Below are 14,473 nucleotides of genomic sequence, written 5' to 3' on the forward strand. Positions count from 1 at the left end.
CAGCCATTTGTGTCATTTTGTCATCACAGCAGTTCAATTTCAGTTTATTTCAGACACATATGTACGTCCATGTTAGCGTAAACAACCAAATACAATACGAGGACAACATAGACAATTACTGTCATTGCAGTTCACAATTCTTATCAAAATCATAATATGGCCAAATGCAATATCCAAATCACAGAAGCTGCAATTTTTTGCTAAAAGGTAAAATATTATATATTAAGTATATAGCAGTATTGGCCAATATAATAAAACACTCAGATATAAAAAACAAACCTAATTACTAACATTAGTTGGTGATTCCTAGCTAAATAACCCGCTGCCAGATCAATGTATCTGGTTTATTGCTTTCAATCTTATCCAACATATTGATGCGTGACCTGGTGTATTCTGTTGGGGTACATCCAGGTTACTGCCGCTGTTCTCTGTACATAAACCGATCTTTTTTGTCAATTAAAATCGGACGTAGGACCATTGAACCTTTGCTGATAGCTATGTGACATTTTTAGATCTGGCCCTTGGACTCTGATGATACAATCTATAACTGATTGTGTGTTCGCACCAAACACAAGTACAATTATTTCCGTAAGTATATTATGTACAGAGTCAATGCAGACGTTTGTGCTGGGTGACACAAAGTGAACATGATATAGGATCCCACTTCATATTGATACAGAGAGCGGACGGAAAAGCAGATTGTTGGACAAAAGGAAGAGAGGAAGATGGAAAATATGTCTGTTATTTGATTCCAGCTGTCAGTTTTACTTCACCATAAACTAAGTTAGCATAGCTCTGATCAACCAAACTCCATTCAGAAAACAAGCATTTTGAAAGTTGTTTGCTCGTCGTCTTCCAGACAGACTTCAGACTTTTTACAAATTGAATTTGTTGTGATGTATTTATTTCACCATCTTTTTGGTCTCTTTATTGACATTAAATCACAGTTTAATAGGTTTATTTTGGGCTCATACTGCTAGGGTTAACCAGATTAAAGGGCGACTATTCACCTCGTTTCGCCTGCGCTTTACTAGTGCAAATGATCCCATCAGTAACATGAGGCACTTTGCCTTTGGTGGAAATGCACGCATGCATTACACCCAAACACATAACGTGAGTAAATATTCTGCCTTTAATCTGGCTTCCTGCTGTAGTATAAACCGAAAATAAACCTATTTAGCTGTGATTTAATTGCAATAAACAGATTAAAGGGATGCCGAAATAACTAATCATGAGCCCGATTTGTATTTTATCTGGTCTGTCTGCAAGACGACAACAAAAATGCTTTGGTTTGGTTTGATTCTCCTTTTCTCCAACAATCTCCTTTTTTGTACGATCTCTGTATACATTTGAAGAAGTTTCATAGAGCTCTTGTTGCACACAGACCAATACAAGATAATTCCGCTTTTTAATCCCTAAAGATAAAAAACAGTGTAAATGTCAGAGCAGAATCCGGTGTGACTGGGTGTTTGCTCCTCCAGAAGCACCGACAGAGCGGCCCAGGTTAGGCTCTCTGTGGGCATCAGCAGCTCTGTCTCTCACTCCTCCACATGCAGCACTACAAAAGCCCCGACATTCACACACACTTTGTACCATTTATTTGTCACATTTTTGTTTATTATTTCACTCACACAAACTGAAATTCCTGTCGCCTGGCGCAAATTTGCATCTATTCACATCTTTGCATTGACTTTGTATGAAATCACATCGAGCTGAATATTTATTTCACTTCTCATGAAATTCTGAATAATGGGCTGAGAAACCGATGAGGCAGAAAGAACACATTTAAAAACTGCATGATCCCATCCAGTACCTGTAAAGGCTGTTGGATTCAGGTAGCAAACCCAGAACAGATCACTGTGGCTGTCTGACTGGGCTCCTCGGGTCAGCAAATCATCATCCAGATCTACTTCTGTGTAGGAACCAGCTCGTCGATGTCACGGCCTGCCTCCAGCCTCTTCTCCATAGAGATGAGCAGTTTCACCCCGTCCACCACCAGCTGGGTCAGTCTCACCTCACTCACGCCGAATGTCGCCATGTTGCTCACTTCATACAGTGTTGGGGATTCTGGGAAATGAAAAGGCAATTTTGAAACTCAAGCTGAAGCCTTCTGAACTGTGATTGGTTAGTTGTGGAGGAAAAAAATATATAAATAGTAATAAGAGATTTTATAATGTCTACCTAAATCGAATCAGTGTAAGTGATACTGTGGGTCAGCTGTGATATGTAACATTTCCTCATTAAACAGTCTATAAACTCTAGAGCTATGTTCTATATATAGTTGAGTTGTGTACTTACATTATCCCATACATTGTCATTTTATTCAGGTAACGCTGCGTTTCACCGGTCGCCTGTCGATGGCGTCATACCCCCTTTGTGCCTGTGTCAGTGGTTGTCTGCCAGAAGCTGTCATACATTGACTGTTTATCCAGTCTGAAGCCACATTGTTACCATCCACTGTTTAGATCTTGGTGCTTTTTAACTCTAGATTTGAACCGGATGAAGGATTTTAGTCATCGGACGTCTGGATCTTAAGTTATCAGAGAAACAAGCTGAGCTAACGTTAGCAGCAGCTCGGCCTTGCAGCCCCTCCGGCACACCTAAAGAAGCAGTGATTTTTAAGGTGGAACTGCTTTATTCAGTGTTTTTAGCGGTAAAACCTCCTGAGCCATGAACACTGAAGGAATCCTAACCGGGAGAAGTTGACTGCAATGACGGCAATGGTGGTGAAGATAACAACTCCCATGATCCCACGCTGCTTCACTACCTCATTAAACTTCATCATTTCTTATTGTTTGGATGTGAGAACTGAAAAGTAAAACACAAACTGACCTGCAGTTCTACAGACAAATCACATCCCGTTACCTGGTGAAACATCCGGTCTGTCCATGCGGATCCTCAGTCTCTTCAGGACGTCCTGCAGCCGTATATGTTTGGGCAGGTGGTGCAGTCTCAGATGGACTCTGATCCTCAGTCCCGTCCCTACGTCGGCCGGAGAGCTTGTCACCCATCCCAGCTGCTGCTTCAAGATGAACGGGTGTCTGAGCTCTCTGTAGAATTCCTCCAGCTGGAGACACAGAGACGAACAAACAATCAAAGACTGAAAGCTCCTGAAGGTCAAAGGTCAAAGACACTTATCCACTGTCAAGAACTGAAGCTAACTTTTGCTATGTTAGCTAGTTAAAAGCACAATCAGACAATATATTCCACAAGCTTTGCAGTAATGTTTGACTTTGGACTTTGTGTTGTGGTGGGTGTCGGACAATAGCGGACTCCATTTAAAAGCTAACGTTAGTTAGTGTTTGCACACTGTAGGGAAGCGGAGAGAGAAGGCACTAAAGGTCACATCCTTTGACCCTCATCCCTACACAGAAACACATGTACAAAAAATGTAAAATGCTTCATAATGTTAAATATTGAACCTTTAATTTTTTAATAGAAACAATCTTGATATGAATGAAAGTATATTCAGAGTGGGACATTTTACAGTGTAAAATCTGAATAGTTAAGCCAACGCAGAAGTGTCTTAAAACCTATATTCTGTGTAAAGGCCAGCTCCATTGGATGCAATAACACATATCCTTCACTCTAATGGAGAAATGAGCCGACTTCTCAGTTGATTTACGAGCTCAGTAAACAGTTTCCTGATGAATTTGTAGTCTCAGTGTCTAGTTTCAGTCTTCTTCCATACAGCATGATGTTCATTTAGTAACTGATGGTCCCATTTAGAGTAAAACAGACCATAAAGCAGGGTATGCTTTAGGACGGGGCTACCTTGTGATTGACAGGTCATTCTCAGTGAGTCCGTCCAGCTCAACGCACCAAACTCAGATCAAACTGTCAAACTAGGCAATGCTGATCAGATATGGATCCAGATTCTGTTACTGCATTGAAAAATATTTTTTATACAAGATTGTGTGTGAGCAGGCGACCCGCCATTGTTTCCTTCTATGGACGAGTTAAAACTGTGCAGCCAGTGAGCGTAGATCAACTCCCAGTACGTCACCTCTGCTGACTCATGCTGGCTCCATCTAACTACCATGGCGCAGCCAAAAAGCTAAATTCGAGGCTTCAAAACGATTCTCCACAACCCAATGGGTGACGATAGGTTCACACTTGACATAAACAGAGAAAGGATACATCTGCAATAAGATAATATCGGTAGATATATATTCAGTCAGTCTGTTGGTCCAATTCTACAGGACACTGTCAGTACTGCGTTCCTCCGGATGATACGACCTGAGAGTTATATTAAAAGAAATCTGTACATTTATTGTGATGATGATAAATGTTTTCTTCATACATGCATGATAGTTGCTTTGTCTTGATAAATTCCAGTCTGACCAGTTAAAGACACTGGACATGACTGTGTGCTTGGAATGTGAGTACATTTAAGGTCTTGCTCATGGTGGTACTGTTGGTCTCTGTAAATAATGTTATAAGGAGTTCGGTCTAGACCTGCTCTATTTGAAAAGTGTCCTGAGATAACTTCTGTTATGAATTGGCGCTATACAAATAAAATTTAGGTCTGAGAGTTTTTATAATGTTAGAAATGTATTAAGTTTTAGTTAGAGTAGGAGCAAACATTGTTTATAAAGGATGCATTGATTATCATTTAATATAAAAAATCGTTCTGAGAATCTGACCAATCACTGACCTTCTGCAGGTTGAGGCAGATGCATTTAAAGGCCTCAGCAATGTTGGTGTCATCTCGTGTGGACACAAGTCGGAGGTGGTCCTCTATGTTGACCCAGACGACTAGGCTGCCATCTTTACTCACCCTAAAACAAGAAATCATGGGACATTATCAATAGGTGACTAAAATATTTTACTTAGATCAGCCAACAGAGCTCTATTGTGAACCCAGAAATGTTGAGTACCCCAAACCCCAAAGTTAGAAAAGAAAATACAGTTGGTATATATATACGGTCCCCAGCATTGTGCCCTACCAGATGCTAACTTGGATATGTTGGGCAATTAGCACAATTACAATGATTAAGCATAATCGGCTATACGGATAATATTTCAGCAACTTTTTGGCAGGCTTGGATAACATAGGACTGTTTTTATTATTATTTTTTATATGTTGCTAAATCCATAGCTGACATTTTCAACCGGTTAGTTTGATTTTGTGGTCATTTATATACTTAAAACATTACCAAAGCGGCAAAGTGATCATTTGCAGTCAGGGCCGGCCCAAGGCATAAGCAAACTAAGCAGCTGCTTAGGGCCCCATGACCACTAGGGGCCCCCAAGAGCAATTAACTTAAAAAAGAAAAAAGTAATTAATTATTTTTTTCCATGTGTGAGTGATGATGATTCATATATTATCAAATGTACATTCTTGTCCATAAAAAGCCAACAACAATATGATGTTAACAGAGTGTAGTTTCCTACTGACTCTCTGCTCCAACTGTCAGAGCTCCGTTAGTAACGTGTGCAGAGCTCCCAACCGTACAGTGCCGTGTGCACTGAGCATCCAGGAGCTAGGAGCAGGTGAATGATGTCACAATAAAGGACCTAATGTTACCTTCAGGGGCAGAAAGAGGAAGAGGAAGGAAGAGGAAGAGGAAGGAAGAGGAAGAGGAGAAACAACGATAAAGGTATGTCTTGGTAATGTTACATTTGGTGTCAAGGAGATTTTGAAAAGTTCCCTGAAATTAGGAAAGTCCTTAATTATTGTTGATACTTTGTTCCAAATACATTAGCCTATAATAGCAAATTTGCTAGCTAACATTAGAAAAACGTCTTACTACTTATGGGTCGGTTAGATAGGATTATATAGGATTATATAGGTTAGATAGGATTATATAGGATTATATAGGTAAAATAGGATTATATAGGTTAGATAGGATTATATAGGTTAGATAGGATTATATAGGTAAAATAGGATTATATAGGTTAGATAGGATTATATAGCATTATATAGGTTAGATAGGATTATATAGGTAAAATAGGATTATATAGGTTAGATAGGATTATATAGGATTATATGGGTTAGATAGGATTATATAGGTAAAATAGGATTATATAGGTTAGATAGGATTATATAGGATTATATAGGTTAGATAGGATTATATAGGTTAGATAGGGTTATATAGCATTATATAGGTTAGATAGGATTATATAGGTAAAATAGGATTATATAGGTTAGATAGGATTATATAGGATTATATGGGTTAGATAGGATTATATAGGTAAAATAGGATTATATAGGTTAGATAGGATTATATAGGATTATATAGGTTAGATAGGATTATATAGGATTATATGGGTTAGATAATTTACTATTCAAGCTAACATTGTTGTGTTTGTGTAATACTTTGAATAAGTTGATTCTCAGTGTATATATATTATTCTGGGTCGCTTTTTGGCATCAAAACAACCTTTTTGATAACAACGTTTGATAGCAAATGTTTAATAACTAACGTTAATTACAAACGCGGTGACGTTTGCTAGCAATATGGTTTTACATTAATGAATTCATTTAGTTAACTTATAGTTTGAGGTATGTTGTTTGCAATCGTTTGCTGCAGACCACAGTAATTTATGTGAGTAAATAAACATATTCCTTTTACATCAACTCCCTATTGTGCTCAAACGTTATATGAAACTTCCCCAGGAGCACTGTTAAAGTTTTTAGGAGGAGGCACTGACTCAGCCCAGGAGCAATCCACCTCCTCAGGAGCAGCCAAGGCTGATGAATCAGGTGATCAAACACTGTCACCATATATATTTAATTTCTAGTCAAATGATCTCATTAAGATATACTAATATAAGATATAATCATATGACAAGGGACGTGTTTTTCATCTCAGGTCCATCTCTATCCTCTGCTCCATCCACTGTGCCCACTGTCCTCTCTGCAACCTCAACTGTACCTGGTAAGTTAACAACAAAACAGCCTTTAATTGCTCAGTGCACTGCAGAACATACTGAGATGAATTTTTTAAATATAAGATAGAAGATATAATCATATGACAAGGGACATGATTTTAGACAAATCCATATTATTTAAAAACTTCTCAAGCAATTTTCAGTTGTTCCACTGGCAGTTTGTTTTCTTATTACAAGCTATAGCTGTACTTTTTATTTAGAAAATAAGATGCATCATTTTCAAGTGTAATATAACTATAACATGGCAAACTTTTGTATTTCTTGTTTTTCATCTCAGGTCCATCTCTATCCTCTGCTCCATCCTCTGTGCCCACTGTCCCTACTGTGTACCTGGTAAGTTAACAACAAAACAGCCTTTATAATTGCTCAGTGTACTGCAGAATATTCTGAGATGAATCATTTTGTCCAAAAATATTATTTTAATTTCCCTATAGGTCCTTCATCTTTGGTCATGGAGATTGATGTGTCTTCTTCAGCATCCAGTTTGGAGCAGGGATCAGCAGCTCCGCCAGTTGAGAAAGGACTGAACAGGTATTAAGAGGGCCACTGCCTATAAAGGACACATTCACATTCCCAAAAGACACATGGCAGTAATAGAGGGCCCCAAAATCAAATTTTACTAAGGGCCCCATGGAGGCTTGGGCCAGCCCTGCTTGCAGCATTGACATTGAGCTTTTGTGCCTGCTGAAGGACAGTTTAAGCCACATGACCACCTGAGCCATTCTCTAGCCAGAAGAAACCCTGTAAATAAAGAGTAATTGGAGGAAAACCAGACTGTTTTAGACTGACCAGACTGCCCTGGCATCAGGCCAGTCCCGGGCCACACCGGTACGGAGCTGGGAGGAAGAGGGAAGGTTCAGGTTCAGATTTAGCTCCCTCTGCTGCTCCTGGTTCAGCTCCTCCAGCAAGAGGAGTCGACCTGGCAGCTCGTTCTCGTCCAGACGCTGCAGAGCTGAGAGAAAGGAGGAGGTGCTGGTTTTCAACAACTGGTCACACTCAGGCCATTGTAACACTGCCCCTGCTGGTTATTATTACTACTGCACAAGAGCTTCAGACCAACAGCTGGACCAAAGTAATCACATTTTAAGAAGAGCAGCTCCCAGATTCACAGAAACGGCATAGAGAATGCAGTCAATTAGTAAGTAAAATACCCCGTACATACTCTGGATCCAATTTCACACTGCGGCACCAGGTTTGACAGTGGACAAACACACCATTATGTTTCAATTTTATGGACAAAATACACAACAGCATCGTGACACTTCTGAAAGCAGCTGAGACACTGAAGAGTGGACAGCAGGAAACAAAAATGTGATCTTAAAAGAATAACACACCTTTGATTCTGGCAATGTATCTTATGTGGAAGAAAGAGGCTTGCTTAACATTTGCTGCTAAAGGATGAATTTTTCCAGAAATTCTGTCAGGGCCAGTGACCAGGACAACTGTTTGTTGGAGGAAGTTGTCTTAATGGCTTATATCTTGCAGGGTAAAGAGCTTAAAGAGGTTGTTTGAATTGTTTGAGGTTGTCTTAAATTGACTAAATGAGGAACCTAAATATAGAAGCCACTCTGTGGTTGTGTGTTGTGATACTCTAATCTCTCTATAAAAGCAAGAAATCTCTGTCTGTCTGTCTGTCTGCAGATCAGGATCAGACTGACCTGAGAGTTTCAACATGGCTGCTGTGTGGTTTAAGGGTGTGCAACGTCGGCTTTGTTTGGACTACAAAGATACTGTTAATAAATTATCAGTAGTTCAGCTAATTTTATGGATCGTAAAAACCTGACTGCTGACTGAACGGTCTATTTTAGCAAGTATATGTTGAATTTGTTTGGAGTTGTCTTAGCATGTCTGCTGTCTAGGTGAGTTGAGGAAGTGACCTTGTTTGACCTGGATATTTATGTGTTGCATGGTTGGATTAACTATATATATATTTTTTTATGACTACATTATTCATAGTTTATTAAAAAAAATTACCCTGGGTTACAAAAGCATTGGGTTCCATAATCACACGGGTTCTGAAAAACAGACAGTACGCTACCTCTCCTGGCCAGTGTGAGGAGCTGTCTGCGCTCTCCCCGGCTGCAGTGTGTTGGGAAGCAGAAGTCTTCAACACCTCGGACAGCACTCACCTCACAACGTACAGCGTATGACCTGTCCAAGTCATCACCCCCCTTCACACACACACAAACAAGCAGCATTTACTGCTCTGTGAGCTCTCACATTTGTTTCTTTAAACTTCCTTGTTCTTTGAATTAAGAGCGATCGGCACCAAATGCTTGATGGTTTTCTCTGTTTTCCCGACTGACTTCAATAAGAGGGATGGAAAGGTGGTTCATCCAATCAGGTGGCCTGTATTTTTTGAAAGTGTCTTCCCTTTTCCAAACAATTTCCAACTATGACTTTCCAGATGGTTCTGTGTTACAAACCATCTGTCAAAGTTAGACTCCCCTTTCCTGGGAAAACACAAATTGCCCCACTCAATCTGTCATCTTGGCTTTGTTATTAAATCATTAAAGTGCATCAAGCTGTACCTCAGTTATCTGCATTTGGGTCTTACTGTATTCCTGAACATTTTCTGTACATAATTACTCGGCAATTAAATCATCATGAGTAAACATCGCTCAGTCTGACTCACTACCTTCAAGTTGTCGTAGTTGAAGTCGCTCTCTGGCGTCTGGCTGGTGATCTTGTGCTCATGATGTGCCTCGATGACTCGGTCGAAGAAGTCGCAGAACAGGATGTAGGACTGGGCGTCACCTGCGACACATCCCACGGATACGGGACCTGACAAATCACCTTCAGACACAAACATTGATGGATACAAGCAATCATTATTATTTTACTGACTGTGTATTTCTTTCACTTTAAGGTCCAGAGTGTACGATTTAGGGACAAACACAGTTTAATACAACAAAAGAAGAAATACATGACAAAACATTGTCGTACATCAGCAACCGTAATAATAACTGTTACAATCTAAAATATATCCAAATGTAAACTTAATACTTGACTTCCATAATTTAATGGAGCCAGCCTCTATTGGCCATTAGAGGAACTGCATATTTAAATTAATATGTAAGTTTCGAGTTTCGTTAAAATAATTACTGCTTGAATGTCCATTAATTCTTTGACAGCCAGCATCACTCTGACATCATCCTGACATCACCTGGTTCCTCGAGGCCTGGGCGAATTATATCATCGAAGATGACTCCGCTTTGGGTGCAACGGTTGAACTGTCGGTGGTACATTGCCGGCGTGAGGATCTGTCCCATCCAGGTATAGTTCCTGCAGAGGTCAGGAAACTCCTCGTCAGGAGAACCCCTCCTCAGGTGGAACTGGGACATGGGGTCAGGGGGAACCAAATTCTGAGCAACAGGAAGTTGTCATGGAAACAGGAAGAGCTTTTAGTCCGAATGATGCCACCAAGGTTGGAGATTTTAAAATGTGCGACTTTGGTTCATCAAAGACACTGGTGGGTTGAGATGGAAAGTTCGGTTTGCTTTGCGAACGTTGGGTAAAATGTTTAATTTCAGTATGATGAGCACAGAGCTTCTTTAAATGTTCCGTTACAATAATTTCCTTATGATTACTAAAATGATTGCAATAATTAAAGGACCAGTGTGTAGGACAGTGGCTGCGACACATGCAAAAACGTGAACTCCTCTTTCTAGGCCACTATAGAATAATGGTGGATCAACATGGTGGAAGGCGACCCGTGTCAATTGAATATTATATCCAATTCTGCCAATAGATCCTACTGAATGTTACATACTGGACATTATTAAATAAATAAATACATTTATTATTGTATTAATAATGCTTGCAACCAGGCTTGGGAGTTACAAATTACATGTAACTGAGTTATGTAATCAAGATTTTAAAAAAAGCTATGACAGTAACACTAACTGTTTCATGCTGAATCGGAATTATTACCTCTAAAATGGGCCGGTACCTTGTCTCCATAGGAAACACAACTGGAGCTGCAACAGAAAGCAAAATGCTCAACATATCACGTGGATGACAATGTGTTTCTACAGGGCTGCTTTAAAAATCTTGAAAAAAAGGTGTAATATGATGTCCCCTCTATGTTTAATATATTATTTAATTTCAAAATTCACATGAACAATTATAGGCATGTGATGGATGAGCTGATAAATAAATGGTGTCTGTAGCTGATTTTGCAGGGCTACAGGCTACAACATCCAAAAATTCCAAAAAATCTAAAAATATACATAAATTGTCTAAGAAATGGTAACAGATGCAAAGATATAACCAATATTCACTTGAAAAAATGGTAATTGATTATCTAGCAGTGAAAACATGTCTTTCTTATCTTATCTCAGTGTTTCGTTCATTTCTCAGAAGTAAACAAAATTCAGAAGAAAACCAAATTAAATTGTTTTTCTTTAAGTTTATTTAGGTTAGATAAGATGTATGATAATACAGGCAGTATAGTTTTTTCTTGCATAAATAGTTACTAAAAATATCAAGAAAACTCATCTTTGATCAATATTCACAGGAAATAATCTGCTCAAAATTAATCAGAACGGCTAATTTTACACAAGCTTACTGCAGTTGTTCTGTTATTGTCATGCGATAATCAAATGTAAAATTAATCTGATGTTGAGAAGGAGACATTAAGGACTAAGACCCACAGTAATCAGTAATCACCTAACAGACCTGGAATCAGTGCGATGAGTTAGTTTACTGCGTGAAAAACAGAGGCATGCAGTGAAAACACTCACGTTTGACCTTCCACATGTCGTCAACGGGATGGCAGACGGCCGTCAGCAAAACAAAAGGTCTAAGAATAGTAGTGTTGGTCCTGAGCAGCTCATTTGGCAGCATGCAGGAGTCCAGTTACAGGCTTTTTATAACCACACGCAGCAGCTCTGCTGTGGACGTTCATGCTCTCATCCGACCTGTTTCCACCCCGCCCCCATTAGACCGGACTGCACGGATAGTTTAATTCTATGTGGAGTTCAGGCCGATTGAACTTCTAATGCTCTCTATTTGTTCAGACATTTTAAAGAAAGAATTGTCTGTTTATGTTCTTAACTGCAGATGATCATGTTGGGAAAAGTTGGTCATGATTAAAATAAAATTTGTGACATCCGTAGGCTGAATTTTTGTCACATTATGTCACATTGTAAATTGAATTAAAAGTAAATATATTATCATTATGGACACTGTTATCCTCATCTGACTGAGATCATAAACTACAGCAGTATTCTATACGTTACAGGAACTTGTGGAGAATACACACATTAATGCAACATAGTTTATAAAAATAATAACATGCAAACAAAAAATAGACAGTAAATCTTAATATTCAGGCATAAATAAGAAACCATGAGGAGCAAGAATCTGAAAAACAAAACAAAAGTGGGTCATAAAACAAACAGCAAAAAGCGTAAAATATTCCCACAAACCTTCTGTGCTATTTTACTACAGTGGTTCCCAACCTGGGGGTCTGGACCCCCGCTAGGAGTCACCATGGCTTCATGGGGGCTTATATTGGATTGGAGGCCTATATCTCAGTTCTAGGAAGAAAAGTAAATGTAGACTAAAATTTTAATTAAATAGAAGAATGGAAATCAGGGACAATAAAACACTGAATCTGACCTAAAAAAAGGAGCCTATGAAGATTGTGTGATGACTAAAAAAAATACATAATACAGACGAATTGTATAAAGAGTTCCTTAAACAGGAAATAATCTGCTCAAAATTTTTCAAATCACTCATGTCAGAGATAGATTTTTAAAAATTAAATAAATATAATTTAAATTGTCTGCATAAAATACATGGAGCTATTTGTTTAACTGTGGAGGGATACTGTGGGTAGCTGTGCTATTGTTTATTTCCACTTTACAACACCAGAACCCTGCTGGGCCTGGTGTAGAATACTGCAAAAAAAAATGCTCTAGTCTAAAACTGTGAGCCTCTCTCAGCTGTGATGTTCTTATATCAAAAAACCACCACTGTCCTGGTTCCCAAGATGTCAACTCTCTGCCTGACACCCAGTGGCACATACTGTGTGCTCTCAACAGTCAGACAAAACTCCAAATCCCCCCCAAAAATACTCACTGGACCCACAAGAGTCTCCATACAGACAGGTCAACAGATGACACCATCTCTATAGACCTCCACTGCCCTCACACACCAGGACCAGAAGAACACATATGTGAGAATTCTGTTCGTCGACTACAGTTCAGCATTCAACGTTCAATTATTTTCGAGTTTTATTTGTATATCACCACATCGGAACAAAACGTATTGCAGGACACTTCAAATAGAGCAGGTCTAGACTGTACCTCTATTAAAATTATTTACAGAGACCCAACAGTCCCCACCATGAGCAAGACTTTGGCGGCAGCGGCAAGGAAAAACTTCCTTTTAAGAGGCAGAATCCTTGAGCAGAACCTGGCTCTAGGTGGACTGCTGTCTACCTCCTAGCTCATCATCAAGTTCAGAGATCTGGGACTGAGTTCCTCGCTGTCCAGAAGGCTGTCTGGACTTCCTCACCGGCAGACTCCAGGTTGTGCAGATAGGCACCACCACCTCCACCACACTGCCTCTCAACACTGGAGCCCCCCAAGGTTGTGTGCTCACCCCACTTCTGTACTCCCTGTTAACACACAACTGTGTAGTAGTGCGTAGTGCGACATCTAGTGACCACACATGGCAGGCTTTTTCTTCTCCTTCAAGGATTGCAAATGCTGCAGCTGTCTATTTTATTATCTATAATGTAAAGTTCTTTTAGTTAAATGTCCTAAACAGTATGGATGTGTTGTTCTTAGCTAAAATCTAGCGCTGATAAGACACTGGACAGCTTGTTGTTTGTTTGTTTCACCCGTGGTCGTTCTGAAGACAGGACCGTGACATCTGCCTGCTCTCATCTACTGATCACTCCCAACATTACCTTTCAAAAACTCCATGAAGCTCCTCCAGATATTTTCAAAGACTTCCAGCTTTACTTCAGCAGTGTTTGTTCATGTTTCCAACACATGATGATAGATCCTTAATATAATGACTCAGATTTGGTCTGTTGACACACACACAAACACAGACAGAAATAACATGAGAGACTTCAGAGGTGGATTCAGAGTCACATTAAAACCTGTTGAGAAGTCAGTTTGTTGCACTTTCTGTCAGGTTAATGAAGCTTTTAATCTCAACTGATGGATGGATTAAAAACACTGTGCAGCAGCTGAGAAACATTATTGAAAAAGACTCTTTATTTTACTGAATGGTTGGATGCAGGTATCTGTATTCTGTTTAAAATAAGCTTTTAGATGACTCATATTAAATAGTTGATGTAATGATAACTGCATATTATAATAATGTAATAACTCATTGAGAGGCAGACTTACCATAGGGCCCAAGCTACTAAGGGCCCCAAAAAACACCTAAAAAACTGATGGTTAAGAAAGTTTTTTAAAACTTTTTTTTAGTTAATTATGTCCTAAGAAAAGTTCATTCATGATTGTCCCAGTCCCCTAAGTAAGAGATCCACACTGTTTCTTTCTGGGAACCAAACTCTACATGCACATTTCCTCTTTTCAGAACTCTTCGT

General features: G+C 39.3%; 1 protein-coding gene across 1 annotated transcript; it reads right to left on the reverse strand.

Annotated features, from left to right (window-relative positions):
- Positions 1-17: 17 nt before the first annotated feature.
- On the reverse strand, positions 18-11,712 carry zgc:172076. Its single transcript, XM_051381319.1, has 9 exons — positions 11,643-11,712; positions 10,831-10,877; positions 10,064-10,262; positions 9,536-9,693; positions 8,936-9,068; positions 7,687-7,849; positions 4,658-4,781; positions 2,866-3,067; positions 18-2,067 (listed from the first exon to the last, which is right to left on the reverse strand). The coding sequence occupies exons 1-9, from the start codon at positions 11,656-11,658 to the stop codon at positions 1,907-1,909; spliced, it is 1,203 nt and encodes a 400-aa protein (XP_051237279.1). The 5' UTR covers positions 11,659-11,712; the 3' UTR covers positions 18-1,906.
- Positions 11,713-14,473: the final 2,761 nt, after the last annotated feature.

This window comes from Dicentrarchus labrax, unplaced genomic scaffold, assembly GCF_905237075.1.
Source record: "Dicentrarchus labrax unplaced genomic scaffold, dlabrax2021, whole genome shotgun sequence".
In the NCBI taxonomy this organism is placed as follows: Eukaryota; Metazoa; Chordata; class Actinopteri; family Moronidae; genus Dicentrarchus; species Dicentrarchus labrax.